This window comes from Alnus glutinosa, chromosome 1, assembly GCF_958979055.1.
Source record: "Alnus glutinosa chromosome 1, dhAlnGlut1.1, whole genome shotgun sequence".
Taxonomy (NCBI): domain Eukaryota; kingdom Viridiplantae; phylum Streptophyta; class Magnoliopsida; order Fagales; family Betulaceae; genus Alnus; species Alnus glutinosa.
Window position 1 is genome coordinate 39501934 of NC_084886.1, and position 17004 is coordinate 39518937.

A 17004-nucleotide genomic window follows, 5' to 3' on the forward strand; every position below is an offset into this window, starting at 1 on the left:
AAAACCTAAACCCTAACCCTAAAAACCCTAAAACCTAAACCCTAAACCCTAAATTCTAACCTTAAAACACTAACCCTAAAAACTAAACCGTAAAAACTAAACCCTAAAAACCTAAATCCTAACCTTAAAACCCTAAAACCTAAACCCTAACCCTAAAAACCCTAAAACCTAAACCCTAACCCTAAAAACCCTAAAACCTAAACCCTAACCCTAAAAACCCTAAAACCTAAACCCTAACCCTAAAAACCCTAAAACCTAAACCCTAAACCCTAAATTCTAACCTTAAAACACTAACCCTAAAAACTAAACCGTAAAAACTAAACCCTAAAAACCTAAATCCTAACCTTAAAACCCTAAAACCTAAACCCTAACCCTAAAAACCCTAAAACCTAAACCCTAACCCTAAAAACCCTAAAACCTAAACCCTAACCCTAAAAACCCTAAAACCTAAACCCTAAACCCTAAATTCTAACCTTAAAACACTAACCCTAAAAACTAAACCGTAAAAACTAAACCCTAAAACCTAAACCCTAACCCTAAAAACTAAACCTTCAAAACCTAAACCCTAACCCTAAAAACTAAACCTTCAAAACCTAAACCCTAACCGTAAAAACTAAACCCTAACAACCTAAACCCTAAACCCTAAAACCCTAAACCCTAACCTTAAAAACCTAAACCCTAAAAACTAAACCCTAAACCCTAACCTTAAAACCATAACCCTAAAACCTTAAACCCTAACCTAAAAACTAAACCGTAAAAACTAAACCCTAAAAACCTAAACCCTAACCTAAAAACCCTAAAACCTAAACCCTAACCCTAAAAACCCTAAAAGCTAAACCCTAAACCCTAAATTCTAACCTTAAAACCCTAACCCTAAAGACTAAACCGTAAAACCCTAAACCCTAACCTTAAAACCCTAAAACCTAAACCCTAACCCTAAAAACCTAAACCCTAACCTTTTTAACCCTAACCCTAAAAACTAAACCTTCAAAACCTAAACCCTAACCCTAAAAACTAAACCCTAAACCCTAAACCCTAACAACCTAAAATCCTAACCCTAAAACCCTAAACCCTAACCTTTTTAATCCTAACCCTAGCCCTAAAAAAAGAAACCTTAAAACTCTAAACCATAAATAAAGAAAGAAGAATATTAAAAAAGAAAAAATTAAAAAAGGGAGAGATCTCTTTTTTTTTTTAATTACTTTTTATGGTCAGGTAAACCCAAACCCAAACCCTCACCCTACAAACTAAACCGTAAAAACCTAAAACCCTAAACCCTAAGAAAAAAAAAAAAACCCTAAACCCAAAAAAAAGAAAGAAGATTATTAAAAAATATAAAAGAAAAGGGTTCGAGATCTTTTTTTATTTTTTTTTAACTATTTTATTTTAGTTAAACCCTAAACCCTAAACCCTAAAACCCTACACCCTAACCTTAAACCCTAAACCCTACAAATATTAAAACCTAAACCCTAAACCCTAACCGTAAAAACTACACCCTTAAAAACCTAAACCCTTAAAAACCTAAACCCTAACCTTAAAACCTAAAAAGGAAAAACCCTAACCCCTAAAAAAAGTATGAGAAAATGATACTTTGAGTTAACTGTTTAAAACAAACAGTAAACAAACAAGCACTTTATTTGCTGTAATCAAATAACATATTTCGTTTCAGACTGTTATCTCGCGTACAGAGGAATATGGATAAGTCGTGGATGTCAGCACCTAGAGGAACAACACAGTATAACGACGGGTGTAGAGCGTTCGTGGCATTTGCCGTTCGTAACTGTAGGTCTGGTGATGGCAAAATTTACTGCCCATGTAAGTACTGCCGGAATAACCAGCGGCACCCCCCAGATTACGTTCTTGCACACCTGACATGGGGGAAGGGAATGTCCACGGGATACGGTTTCTGGTATATGCACGGTGAGACAACCCTAAACCCTGCTGGTCCTGTTCGGGGTCACGACCATCCCAGTGTCACAGATACGGCTGCATGTGGCATTGAACATGTAGAAGTCACAGAACAAGGCGGAGACCTGGAACAAGGTGGTGACATGCACGCAATGTTGCGTGACGCATTCGGCGTGCACGAAGTAGGTGACACTGATAATGTTGGCCAGCCCGGAGAAGTAAATGAAGGAACCTCTGCAAGGGACACATTGAAGTACCTTGAGTTGTTGAAGACTGCCGACAAGCCACTTCACCCCGGTACAAAGCACAGTAAATTGAGTGCTACTGTACATTTCTACAACTTGAAGTGCATTGGAGGTATTAGTAACAAGATTTTTTCTGATATTCTGGACCTTGTCTGTCAGTTATTGCCTCCTTGCGATGATGCATTGCCGGTTAATACGTACGAGGCGAAGAAATTCCTCAGTTCCATGGGTCTCGGGTATGAGAAGATTCCGGCGTGCCGTAATGACTGTATGCTATTCTGGAAATACAATAAAGATCTAGATATCTGCACCGTATGTGGAGAATCTAAGTGGATGGCTGATATACATTTCGATCAGGATGGTGAGGTAATATCGTCGAGGAAAAAACGTCCAGTGAAGGTGTTGAGATGGTTTCCACTCATCCCACGGTTACAGAGGTTATTCATGTTGGAGCACACGGCGCACAATATGAGGTGGCATGCAGAAGGCCGCACTAGGGACGGGGTATTGAGGCACCCCGCGGACGGTGAGGCATGGAGATCGTTCGACTCTCTACATCCGGATTTCATGGCCGATAGTAGGAACGTGCGGCTGGGACTGACAGCAGACGGATTCAATCCATTTGGGAACATGAGTACATCCCACAGCACATGGCCCGTATTGCTTGTACCGTACAATTTGCCTCCTTGGATGTGCATGAAACAGACGTCGTTCATCCTGTCACTGGTTATCCCCGGACCGAGCTCACCTGGTATGGATATCGACGTCTACCTTCAGCCACTGATTGATGAGCTGTTGGAGCTGTGGGATGTAGGGGTACGAACACTAGATGCTGCGAAGATGGAGAATTTCAATATGCGTGCTCAGTTGATGTGGACAATAAACGACTTCTCGGCGTATGCAGATTTATCCGGTTGGCCTAACAAAGGTGTGAAGGCATGTCCTTGTTGCATGCATTCGACACGTTCTAAACATCTGAAGAACGGTTGTAAATTTTGTTACATGGGACACAGGAGGTACTTGCCAGCCGAACATCTGTGGCGGCTGAACAGAAGAACGTTTGATGGGACTGAGGAGTTAGAATGTGCTCCGGATGTGCCTTGCGGGGACGAGATCCTCCAACAGTTGGACGGAGTTGCGTTTGGGAATGAGAATGCGGGTAAGACGAGACGGAAGAAGCGGAAGACCGGTGCACGGGGTGCTGATGATGTTGTATGGAAGAAGAAAAGTATTTTCTTCAGATTGCCGTACTGGAAGGACAATTTGCTTCGGCACAATCTTGATGTCATGCACATAGAGAAAAATGTCATGGACAATATACTTGGCACTATTTTGGACATCAAAGGGAAAACGAAGGACAACTTGGCAGCTCGGCTGGATTTGCAGGAGATGGGGTTGAGACCTAAATTGCATCCGTTCACCGCCGCAAATGGTAAAACATATATACCCGCGGCTTGTCACACGATGTCCAGGGAGGATAAAGAAAGCTTTTTAAAGGTGCTTCGAAATGTGAGAGTTCCAGACGGATATGCGTCGAACATTTCACGGTGTGTTCGGATGAAGGACCGTACAATTTAAGGGTTAAAAAGTCATGACAGCCACATACTGATGCAGCAGCTTCTACCAATTGCATTGCGTCAGTCATTGCCAGACAAAGTGGTCAGACCTATCGTTGAGATGTCAGCATTTTTCAGAGGCATATGCTCAACCAAGCTAACCCAAGCCGAGATGGACCGACTGCAGGGTGACGTCTGTATCACACTGTGCAAGCTGGAACAGGTATTTCCTCCTGGGTTTTTTACTAGCATGGTCCACTTGGTCATGCATCTTGTGCGCGAATGTAGACTCGGCGGACCCGTTCAGTATAGGTGGATGTACCCGGCAGAGAGGTAAAATACAACATAATATATATATATATATATATATATATATATATATATATATATATATATATATATATATATATATATAAATTTTTTTTTTTGTTCATGTAACTCATGGCATTAAATGGGGGCAAGTCCTTAATGTTTGTGTGTGCACCAGGAGTCTTGGGGGTTTCAAGTCGAATGTGCGCAACAAAGCGGCTCCTGAGGGGTGCATTGCGGAAGGTTACATAGCGACCGAGCTAGTAACGTTCTGTTCGAGATATCTAGAAAATGCACCAACCTTCCACAACAGACCTTTGAGAAACCCTGATGGTTCCAAGGGGGCGGGAACGCGAGTTAGATTGAACCGGTTGACGATGCATCAGATTCATCGTTATATTGTGTTCAACTCTGACGAGTTTCTCAATTTGCGGATGTAAGTAGTGTTTACATATTGAACCGGATTCAAATGATATAATTGATAATAATTAGTTTTTTAATTATATCCGCTGAATGTAGGATGCATAAAGACGCTATTAGGCGATCATGCGTTAGGGGTCGCATCACGGACGCTCTGATTGAAGCCCAACATCACGAGCAGTTCTGCGAGTGGTACCGCGCATATGTAAGGAAGTAGTGGTATTTTCGTATATAATATTTACCTATGTTCAGTGTCAATTTAAGATAGGGTTCGACAATATGCCGCTATTAACCGATGTACTCTTTTAATATATGAAATGATAACATAGGTTGATGGCCTTGACGATCAAAGTAGGGAGGAATTGGGGCTGAAATTGGTTATGCGGAGTAGAGGGTTGAAGGAGACAGCAGTGAAGTATAACAGGTACGTGGTAAACGGGAAATTGTTCCGCACGCTAGCCCATGATGTGGGAAGGAGGACTCAGAACAGCGGGGTATGTGTGCCAACCGTTGAATGCGAAACCTACTACGGGCAGTTAACCGATGTGGTTGAAGTCGAGTACTACGATAGGACTACGTACGTCCTATTTAAGTGCAATTGGGCGGACCCCACGATGGACAGAGGATTTAGAGTCGACGATTATGGTCTAGCGTTTGTCAACTTCACTCACCTCGTCCACAGGGGAGAACTGCTAACTGACGAGCCGTACGTGCTTACATCTCAGGTAGACCAAGTGTTTTATGTCGAGGATGAAAGGAACCCAAACTGGGTTTGTGCCGTGAGGACTAAACCGCGCAACGTGTACGATGTTGGTCAGGGGGAAGGGAGTAGTGATGCAGATAATGCATATCACGAGTGTGTACCGATCGTATTACCCACTGATGACCTGCATGATACGAATGATGAATTCGATCACGACAGGCCCGACATTGATCCGATTGAAGCTCATGTTATACAATGATTGCTATATTTATTATTGGTACAATTTGCTTAAACTCAAAATACTTTCTTATTTTGCATAGAGCTCATTGTATATTATGCATATTTTATTTTAATATTAAAATTAAAACGAATTTCAAGTAATTTGTCTCACATTTGTTCGCAGGTTTCGATGGACCCGAGACCCCCTACTTGCGCACATCGTGCACCACGCCAGCCCGTGCATTGCACGACTACATCCACACCGGCGATGTCAGCGGCACTACATACCACACCGTGGCCACCCCACCCGGACGCTGTATACAGACCATTGCCCCCGGGTACGGCGGGGATGAGCAGGTCAGATCCCGGGCAGACGAGCACAGCTGGATATTCTCCTTCTATATACCCGCCTACGTCGACACCGGCGATGTCAGCGGCACTACATACTACACCGTGGCCACACCACCTGGACGCCGTTTATAGACCATTGCCCCCGGGTGCGGCGGGGATGAGCAGGTCAGATCCCGGCCAGACGAGCTCAGCTGGATATTCTCCTTCTCCATTCACGACGTTATCGCAGTTGGGGCTGACCTCACCGGGCCATGTTGATCGATGGTGGGCGCGAGACTGTCATGATCTGAGCAGATTTCCGTTGTACTATCCATACCCCCTTCCACCACCTATGCCAGTCATTCCTGATAGTGAGACTCAGGATGACAGATTCCCGCTGTCACAGCGGGGGGGGATGCCTATGCCGGCTATGCGGTCGGGACAGCTGTCGTCACCGGCTGGGGGCCAGGGCCCGGCACCTGGGGAGAGCCAGATGCATGTTTATGGACAGAGCCAGTTGCCGCTTCATGGGGAGAGTCAGGACCCAGATGTGGGGGAGAGCCAGCTGCCCCACGAGGGGGATGATGTGATGTTGGGGCTTGATCAGTTAGCACATGATGTCCCCCAGGATATGCCTTCGGATGACGATCATGATGATGAGCATCACCCAGAAGATCAGGCAGGCGAGGAGCATGCTGGTGACCCAGCGACCGAGCACATAGCGTTCGACCATATTCGGCTGATGGGTAAGTACATTTGTATACATTATTATAAACTAATTAATTTAGTAAGTTCATATAATATTTAAATTGAATTTTTAATTTATTGATATAATTAAGTTATTTAGTGTTAATATATTAACGTTTTATATTTATTGACTAGGGTATAACCCAGACGGGAGCATATATTTTGAGGTGATTAAGGACCCTGAGAGAAATTGGGTGCTCCCGAGGGGTAAGAAAGTTGTGTTGCAGTACAATGCTGCAACACAACCAGTGGGACGAGCATGCAATCGTTATAGACGGGCTGCGGGCAAGCTGTTACGGAGCGGGTCCCATATTCACTTGCGGGACAAATGGGGAAAGGTAGATAAACAGGTTAAGCAGGCTATGTGGGATGCCATAATGGTATGTGTATAAAACTAATATATGTATTTTGTGAAATTAAAGTTAAGATGATTTTTTCTTTATTGAACTGCTAAAATTAATCATTAGATTGAATGTGCAGCAAGAATTTTATGTACCCGTATCCGTCGACCAGCGCCTGGCACAGAATGAATTCTGGGGTGATATGGGCCGTAAGCACCGTTCGTGGAAGTCGAAGTTGAGGACCCAGCTAAATATTCGAGACGGTGACACGCCATTGACAGTACGTGCGAGAATGCCAGAGACGTTTTTTGATAAGTATGACCAAACGGATGTGGAGGACGTACTGCACGAGTCGTGCACAAAAGTAAATGTGGTATGTAGGTCTTTGAATGTATTACTATAATGTTGTGTTTTTTTAATAAACAGTTCATTCAAATCATAATACATAAGTAATTAAAAGTATCAATTCTGACATTTGTTTTGGGAATGTTCAATGTAAAGGAGAGGTCTGAACGAATGAAGCGGCTGCGGGAGCAGCAAGACATCCCCCATAGTCTGGGGTCCAAAAGTTATGCCAGATTTAATCACGATGAGGTATGGAACAATATGTAAAAACCCTAATTCTTATTTGTGCGTAATTGTTCTTTCTTAACGTTAAATGAATATCCAATGTTTGTTATATATTTATACTGTATGGCGACAGGCATCTATATCTGGCACGCCCCCCACTCGCGCCGAGTCGTTTGTGAAGACGCACACAAGGAAAGACGGCACTTTCCTGAACGAGCGGACACGGGACCTATGCGTATGCTACTGTTATAGGTTATCGATTATTATTAGTTATGTGTGTGATAAAATATTTATTAATTACCATTGTTTTGTATGTTGACGACGTACAGGAGCGGATGACACAGAGTTTGTCCACTGATCCTGCTGCCTCGGACCCCGTCTCATCAGATACGGTGCGTTGGGCACCTGGCGACGCGTACGAGCAAGCAGTTGGGCGACCCGAGTATGCGGGTAGGGTTCGGCAGGTTGGGCCGAACGTTACTCCTGTTCGCGGGACTTGTTTCTCGTATAGGGGTCGCACACGGGGGGGACCGGCCGAGGGCACTTCTCAGGATTGGGCTGCTCACAAAATTGCGGAGTTGGAGGGCATAGTGCGGGCCGAGAGAGAGCGGGCTGACAGCATGGAGCAGCGCATACGACAGATTGATGATATGGAGCAGCGCATGCGACATTTTGAGGCCTTCATGTCCTCTACAGGATTATCGTTCGTATGCCCTGGTGCTCAGCAGTCTTCACCTGCACACGTCGGTAGTACGTCATCTGTTAGTAGTGCGCCTGCAGGTATGGTTCATATTATGTATACACTTAGGTTTATTTTTAATTTGTTCTCATTACTTGTTTAAATTTGCATATAATATTATGTAGGTTAATTATTTTTAGTACTTGCAGGTAATGCGACAACGGTTGGTCCGTTGTCGCCTTCTGGACAATTGCTGACCCAACAATCCCCTCTCGGGACTCCTTCGCCCGTTACACCATCTCTTGCGGGACAATCGACAGTTGGCGAGCTCACGCCCGGGACTGCACCTCGTGATCCGCAGAGACGTCCTCCAGATTTGTAGATATTTTGTGTATTTTTTTTTTTTTTAGTACCGAATAACTTTATTAAATTAAGAATCTCAAATTTGTTGATATTGTTGTGAAAGTAGTTATATATAGTAATGAATATATTTATTAGTACATGGTATTCGAATTTTTAAAAAACGTTGTTTTGATTAATTTGTGCAATTTGATTTTGTGATATTTTTGGATAAAATAAATTTGGAGAATTTTAGTAAAAAATAAATATATATATATATATATTTTAAATAAAAAGAAATTAAAAAACAGAATTAAAATATATATATATATATATATATATATATATATATATATAAAATAATATTTATATAAAATATATAAATATATTTTAAATAAAAAGAAATTACAAAATAGAATTTATATATATATATTTATATATATAAAATATACTGCGGCCAACATCTGGCCGCGTGTACATTAATACACGCGGCCAACTGGCCGCGTGTATAATAATACACGCGGCCATCTGGCCGCGTGTATTAAAATACACGCTGCCAAATGTGCAATTAGCATTGCCCAGGTCCACCGCGTGTATCTACGCGGCTAATTACACGCGGCGAACTGTTTGCCACGTGTACAGTTACTGTACACGCGGCGAACTGCATGTGGCGATTTTCGATTTTTTTTGTAGTGATATTGTGCATTATAGTCCAATTTCAGAGGAAGTTTCCAAGTAACTACGCATCTTTGAAGTGAATCACCAAAAGTTGGGGCTCCTCTACTTGTCTCGATCTCTCTCTTTTGACCATATATATTCTGTTTCACGTTCTTTATTGGGCCCATAATTAAGGTGGGAATCTTAAGGGGGTTTGCTGCATGCAAGTTCTCTCCATTTCAAATGGAGAGGATCCAAATGCCTATATAATGGGGCTTGGGCAGTAACCTTAATCTGTATCAGAAAATTGAGCAAGCTAGACAGCAACTTGATTTGTATATCTGTTCTCCTGTTTTTATAAGTATGGCACCTCAGCCAAACCTTGTTAAGGATGCGTTGGATGCCTGAAATGATAGATTACCTTGCTGGCGCGGCGCTACGAAGCCCGGAAAAGTATATGTTTCTAAACAAGAGCCTGCTGTCATCACTCACGAGGAGGCGGCCAATAGATTTGGTGGGGTAGTGATCAAGGAACCCCCTATCGGAAAAGGAAACCGCGGCATTGTTGGACTACAAAAGTAGCTCTTTCTTGTATGCTTTGTATAAACTACTAAACATATAGAACGTACTCTACTTATCTGGCTTTATGTTTATATAAATGCTTACTTAGTTTATCTACTAGCTCTCCTATATATATTTTACAAGTGCTTAATTACTTGGTATCTTCTAGTTCTAGCCATACTTCCTGTATCGCTGAATGTAATCGCATCTCGTTCATTAATTATCATAATCTCGCTCTCCCGATATGTAACTTGCATGACCAAAAATCAGTGCAACCAATTATTTTCAGAGGGACCCAAAAATTCTTTGGCCGGCCCAAGAGGTATGGTAGGCTTGCTCCTCCTCCGGGATATGCACATGGTAACAATATTTATCAGGGGAGCGAGGTTCCTCAGATGAAACAAACCGTTAACAATATTTTCTAGCTCTCCTTTGCCTAGTAATTAACCTAGTTATATATAAAAGTCAATCTCTTGTATATCTTAATTAATTACATAGTCTCTCTCTCTCTCTCTCTCTCTACTTGCATGACTGTCAATATGGAAGTACTTAGTACTAGCTAGCATGCGTAAAGAAGATGAAGAAGAAGAAAATAATATTAGAACTAGATCATAGGAAGATGATTTACAAAATAGAGTCTCCTCCTCCTCCTACCTTTAGTCCTCGATCTGTAACATGCGTCTATATATATATATATATATGGAATTTTCGGTAGCTAGTTTGTTGCTCACAATTAATTTTTACTATAGGTGTTCTTAAATGATCTTAACAACAAGGATAATGTTTCATGGATCACAAAATTAATTTTCATTCAAATGTCAAATAAGTACTTGAGATTGTTAGTTTGTTACTAACAATAGCTTTCAGTTGACCGTTTGTAAGCTACATCATGAAATTAGTTTTTTCTTTAATTTATTTTTCTTATAACTTTAATTCTTTGAGAATATTATTCGAAGTTCAACTAATATAAACTAGCTCTTGAGTTGGTATTTGATGGTTTTTTTTTTTTTTTGATCTCTAGCCACTAGAGAAGCGATCTTTAAATTTAAAAAATGAGGACGATATTATATGGATCATAATGTTACTTTCATTAGAAGAATTGCCAATGACGATAGCTTGGAAGTATACTGTTCATTATGCGTGAGAATTTTTTTTAAGAGTAATACTACTCTTCATATTGAATGATGTTACGTGTTTTAAATGACTTTAATTTTATATTACTACGAAAAATCAGTTCATCCAGATCATTTTTAAAATGTCCCAATCCCCGGATAAAAGAACGTTAAGTTAAGAACGTTAAGTTAATGGTCGACTCATGGTCCCAACATTTACCTTTTTGGTTGTTCAATTTTTATCCGATATCAGTTATAAATGAAATGTGTCTATTAAGAGAACAGGACATGATAAAACTTAAATGAACATCCTTTATTGTAAAGAGTCATGAAATTTACGTCATTTGTTAAAATAAGTAGTAACAAAACTTACATCATTTCGTTTCACTCAAAAGACTTAGGAAAAACCGACACCTATGTACCATTTTTTAGAAGTGTGTCAGCCACTTAAAAAAAAATAAAAAATAAAAGCCACTTAAAATGTACATGATATGTCAATTGATGTGAAATAAATGTAAAGAATAGTATTACTCTTTTTGAAATGATTAACTTTTAATTGGCCGAGTTTGTAATAAAATTAGAAAAACAAAAGCAAGTGTGGAATGTTTGTATTAACCAAAAAAATAAAAGAGAACTTTGAGATGTTAGAACTCGTCTCCTACAAGGAGATTTAAAGTGGCACACATGTCACATATATTAAATATTATAAGAGTTTAATTTTATTAAATTCAAACTTTTGGGTAATTAAATATAGATAACTACTAAGATGAAAAGTTGTCTCCCTTAGTGTTTCATCCAAAATTGTCTCTCTTTATGAAAGGATGCAACCGTTGATTATGGGTATGTAAAGGTCTTGATCAGTTATTTATAACTAAGCTTGTGATTCTCCATTAGTCATAACTTTAAAGTGAGAAAGAGATATGCCAAAAACTCTATCCAACACTCTCCATTTAGATATATTGTGAGGATTTTAGATTTTACAAATTCACAAACGTTTAAATTTAGGTTATTCAATTAAAGTGCTTAACCGACAATGACTAGAGGTCAGTGTTCTTCTTATGTGCATATGTTAATTTTCTCTCAAATTTTTATGTGAGAACCAATGTAGTATGTATAAATATATAGTAAGGAGTTTCATAAAATTGTAGTAATAAAAAATTCAAAGCTGTTGGTGCGACTCCCATGATCCTTTTTGGTTTATACGTATAAAAGATTTGAGATTTGAGACAAATTTAAGTTTGAGAAAGAAAATGAAAAGTAACTATATAAAGACAAAGGAAAAAGAAGCACATGAACAAACTTTCTAGAAATTTAAGGATTCAAACTTTCTAGAAATATATTGAATAATGGATATATAGATCACGACAATATTAGCCGACGTGTTAACTTGCTAACCCCACCCGGCCACTAGGGAAGAAAGCAAATTAATAATGCTCCAAGCATTATAGAATAGAGAGAAAAGACATGAAGCTTAGCTTTATTAATTCATGTTCTGAATCTCGATAATTGGGTGGTCAATATGCTTAATTAATTCCATTTTGCCTTGGACCAGCGCAATGAACATCTTAATTATCCTGCCTACCTATACCCTAGCGGCCTAGCTATCCACGGACTCGAATATTTTTGCTTTCTAATTAAGCTCAGTATCAGAAGAAGCATGATCGAGCTAACAAGTATCACGTCACTAGCGTTACGTATGCTAAAGCTTGGAAAAAACAAAAATCCATGTGCGATTGTCATGGGGCAAAGGTTGCAAATCTAGATTGTCCCGGCGGCAATGAGAGAATCTAATTAATATATCCACAGGCCACCGACCAATCAGAAGAGTACCAGGTACGGTAGGCCATTGTTCCATATATAAGAGCTAGAATCTACTTCCATTTGTGCATTTGTTGTGCTATTAATTTGAGTAGGGCATATTAATTGATAGTGCTAATTAAATTTAGCAGATTATTTATTCATTGTTAAAATATCTAATTTCTGAACCCAAATTATTGGGCAAGAAGCATCTTAATTATATATCCTTCCAGCCACCTCAAAAAAACCTTCCCCACTCCAGGGAGAATCGAGAATATTTTCGATTTGAAATCAGAAGATCATAATCACACATAATAAGGTATTGGAATATTTATTAAAAAAAATGGGCTATAGGCACTACTTGGCACATGGCACATGGCACATGGCAGTATTGTGGGAATCATCAATATGGATTGTGATTTAATATAATTTGCTAAATCATTTATTACGAATACATTTTATATATATATATATATATATATATATATATATATATATATATATTTTCTACACAATTTTTACACAATTTTAACAATTTTTTTTTTAAGATCAACTATTAAATATTTAGGGCCTACATGTAAGAAAACAAATCCAATAGTTAATCATTAAAAAAAAAAAAAATAGTTATAGTTGTGCAAAAATTGTGTAAGAGTTGTACAATAAACATTACTATATATATATATATATAATAGGACATTTATCAATTTTAAGATAATGTCTAAAGGCCCTACTATAATTAAAACTAAATATCCATATATATAAGATCATTTTTAATTGCATAGATCTCAACAATTTATATGAGATTATAAAATGAACCTTAATTAATGAAAAACATAGCACAAATTATAGTACATTTTTTTCTTAATATATATATATATATATAGAGAGAGAGAGAGAGAGAGAGAGATAGCTTAAACGACTCCATATTACTTTTAGAAACTGGATCGTTGAAATTTCCTACAAATCAGTTTGTAAAATTTTTTTATCTGATCCATTAAATAACACAGATTAGTTTAAGAAATCTAACTAAATGGGCCAAATGAAATATATTTGCAATATCGTTAATTAATTTAGTAAATTATCTTATATTTTTCATGTAACAATATATATTGCATAAAGTTGGTAATTCATTCATACTTTACATTCAAATGAATCACATCCAAAATCGACAACACATGACACATAAAGCAAATAACCTTCTTTCTCATCATCTTGTCAGAATAGAACAGACTATACATCGATCTAAGAACAAGCACTATGTGAAAAACAATATAAAAGAAGTAAAAAGCCATCCAATAAAATTTAGTAATCACAAAAAAAAAAAAATCAGTTCTATCCAAAGTCTTTTCAAAACCCAAAATAAGAACAATAAACAAATAATAATGAAAAAGTTTAAGTGTCTTGAATTCGGGGGCAGGTCAGAGCTCGGATCATGCATAAGGGACAGTTTAAGTGTCTTGAAAAACAGTTAGCTCTTGTGGCCAAATGGAACTTGTTCTCCCTTTTGTAATTGAGACTGTCTGTCTTGAGTTTGTTTGGTTGTTTGACAGTTCTGTTTACTGTCTTGTGTTGCTGGTTTTCGGTGAGTTAGGACTTGTTTTGATGTCCTGGAGTTCCAGTTATACTGGAGTGTTGTAATTGACTTTTGGTGTTGGTTATAAAAAGACTTTATTCATCCAAAAAAAAAAAAAATTAATAATGAAAAGGTTTTTTTTTTTTTCCCAAATAGTTATATTCCTTCAATTCATCTATATTGAAGAATAGAACAGAAACTATGACGGATCAAAAAGATTTTGGTTAAGAAAAATAACGCCAAGGTATATAATTAAGGGGACATATGTGATTCATCGAAAAAAAGGGACATATATGGAGAGAACCAAAAAAAAAAAAACACCTTTCCGATATGTATTAGAAAAGTACTGAGCATAGGAGGTGCATGCTCAAAGCAATATGTTCTATTTTGTGGGGTGAGGGGGGAAATGTTATTTCCCAGTAGTCCACTCGATCTTACACTATAATATTGTGCATTCTAGTCCAATTTCAGAGGAAGTTTCCAAGTAACCACGCATCTTTGAAGAGAATCGCCAAATGTTGGGAGCTCCTTGATCTGCTTTTCTCTCTCTCGACCATATTCTGTTTCACGTTCTTTATTGGGCCCATAATTAAGGTGGGAATCTTAAGGGGGTTTTTGCTGCAATAGTTCTATATAAGGGGGGGTTGGGCAGTAACCTTAATCTGTATCAGGAAATTGAGCAAGCTAGACAGCAACTTAATTGATTTGTATATCTGTTCTGCTGTTTTTATAGGTATGGCACCTCAGCCAAACCTTCTTCAGGATGCGTTGGATTTCTTTGACATGATAGACGACCTTGCTGGCCACGCTAGGAAGCCCGGAAAAGTATATGTTAAGCAAGAGCCTGCTGTCATCACTCACGTGGAGGCGGCCAAGAAATTTGGTGGGGTAGTGATCAAGGAACGACCCCCTATCGGAAAAAGAAACTACGGCATCGCTGCGCTACAAAAGTAGCTCTTTCTTGTATTCTTTGTCGTATAAACTACTAAACATATTCCGCTTAGCTTGTATTATAGAAATAATATGAGTAGTTTTCTACTCATATATGTTTTCTGTAGGAAGCAAGCTAGAAAACATGCTTTGCTTGTAATATATATATATATATATATATATATATGTTTATATAAATATAATGCTTGCTAAGTTTATCTACTAGCTCTCCTATACATATTTTTACAAGTGCTTAATTACTTTGTATCTCCTAGCCATACTTCCTGGAATTAGGATTCCCTACAATTTTAAAGAAATTTGAAATTTTTAAATTTCTTTGAAATCAAGTTGTTTTATACATCGAAATGAACTGAAAAAATGTTGCATATTAAAGATATGATATGTTAATAATGAAACTAAAAAATAATAATAATTCTAAAATGCTGGAATGACAGTTTTTTGTTCAAAATTTTTATACGACATAAAGTGTAAAATAAAACTTTTTTGAATGATTTTTTTTTTTTCATTGTTAATATATATGTCATATCTTTGATATGTAGTATTTTTTACGTCATCTCAATATAAAAATCGGCTTGAGTTCAAAAAAATTTGAGAATCTCAAATTTCTTTGAAATTATAGAAAATCCTGATCCTACTTCCTGTATGGCTGTATGTAATCGCATCTCGTTCATTAATTATCATAGTCTCTCTCCCCATATGTAACTTGCATGACCAAAAATCAGTGCAACGAATTAGTTTCGAAAGTACCACAAAATTTTCGCCAAAAAATTAACGCCATGTTGGAAAACCGCTAATAAATTAAGACTACTTCACGTCGACGTTTCACTTAAACGCCTCAAAAATTAAGAAATGCCGGCAAGTAGCAGTTTTTTTTTTTAAAACATTGATTAAATAATTAAGTTTATCTTTTTTTATATTAGCTTAAGTTTTTAAGATAATTAGGAGATAATTAGGTTTTAGGTATATGATTGAGCTTAGCATACATAATAAGCTATTGGCACTATTTATTGGATAAAAGAAAAAGAAAAAGAGCTAATTGGTACTACTTGGCCCATGGCACGTATCGTGGGAATCACCAAGATGGCTTATGATTTAATATAATTTGCTAAATCACTTATTACGAATATTATTTGATTTTAATTATATATAGTAGGGTTTATAGAGAGAGAGGGAGAGAAAAATCGTGAGCTTTGTTTGCCGGGGGGAGGCTTTGCACCTCCTCCTCCTGGTGCTGGTGTTTTTCCTTGGCCTTTAGGGCTAGGGTGGCTTTTGTTCCCCCCCCTCCCCCCCCGGCTTGTTTCCAGAGGTGAGTGGTCTTTTTCTCCAAACTTTTAGGGTTGTTGGAGCTTTTGGTCCTCTCTGTGCTTGAATCGGTAGAGGTTGTTGGTGTTTTTTTCTTTTGTTTTTCTGTTGTTTCTTGTTGCGAGCAGAGATTTTCAGGTGCTGGCCCGTGAAGAAAGGTGGGTGTTGGTGGATTTCCGGTGGAAGTGTTGTCAAAGTTAAATCTATATTCCTTTGCTGGTTTTTCTTCGACAAGAACCTTCCAGTTGCTGTCGTCGGCCTTTTCCGGTCAAGATGGTCACTCAACGAGACTCTGCGGTTCACTTCTATTCGGCGCGTGACCCACACGCGTCGGGGGTTTTGCTATTCTGTTTTTGCACGTGTGGGTTACGGCTTTCTTCTCTGGTCTTGGGAGGTGTCGATCTGTGTTTCTGAAGGTCATCCATTGTAGAGGGGTTCCCGGAGAAGGCGCGTGCTTTACACGTGCCGACTCCGGCGGTCGTTTATTCCCGGTGCTAGTGTTCTGGGGTTTTCTGTTTGGTGTTTATGTAAATTCTTCCCTTTGATCACAGTCTACCGTTGGGTAGCTGCTTTAAGTCAGGTTTTTCCTGGCTCAGTGGGTAGAGATTTTTTATCTCTAGTTCACTAACTTCGGCCTTCGGACTCTGATTTCGCCTTCGGGCTTAGTGGTTGTATCTGGTGCTGC

The 17004-nt window shown here is 38.6% G+C and overlaps 2 protein-coding genes across 2 annotated transcripts; both read left to right on the top strand.

The window, feature by feature from the left end:
* The first annotated feature begins 6232 nt into the window (after positions 1-6232).
* Positions 6233-7231, top strand: LOC133859976 (uncharacterized). The gene is made up of 4 exons (XM_062295579.1): positions 6233-6436; positions 6573-6817; positions 6918-7151; positions 7205-7231. The coding sequence occupies exons 1-4, from the start codon at positions 6280-6282 to the stop codon at positions 7229-7231; spliced, it is 663 nt and encodes a 220-aa protein (XP_062151563.1). The 5' UTR covers positions 6233-6279.
* Positions 7232-7787: 556 nt separating this feature from the next.
* LOC133863124 (uncharacterized) lies at positions 7788-8479 on the top strand. Its single transcript, XM_062299117.1, has 2 exons — positions 7788-8128; positions 8237-8479. The coding sequence occupies exons 1-2, from the start codon at positions 7969-7971 to the stop codon at positions 8407-8409; spliced, it is 333 nt and encodes a 110-aa protein (XP_062155101.1). The 5' UTR covers positions 7788-7968; the 3' UTR covers positions 8410-8479.
* The last annotated feature ends 8525 nt before the right edge of the window (positions 8480-17004 follow it).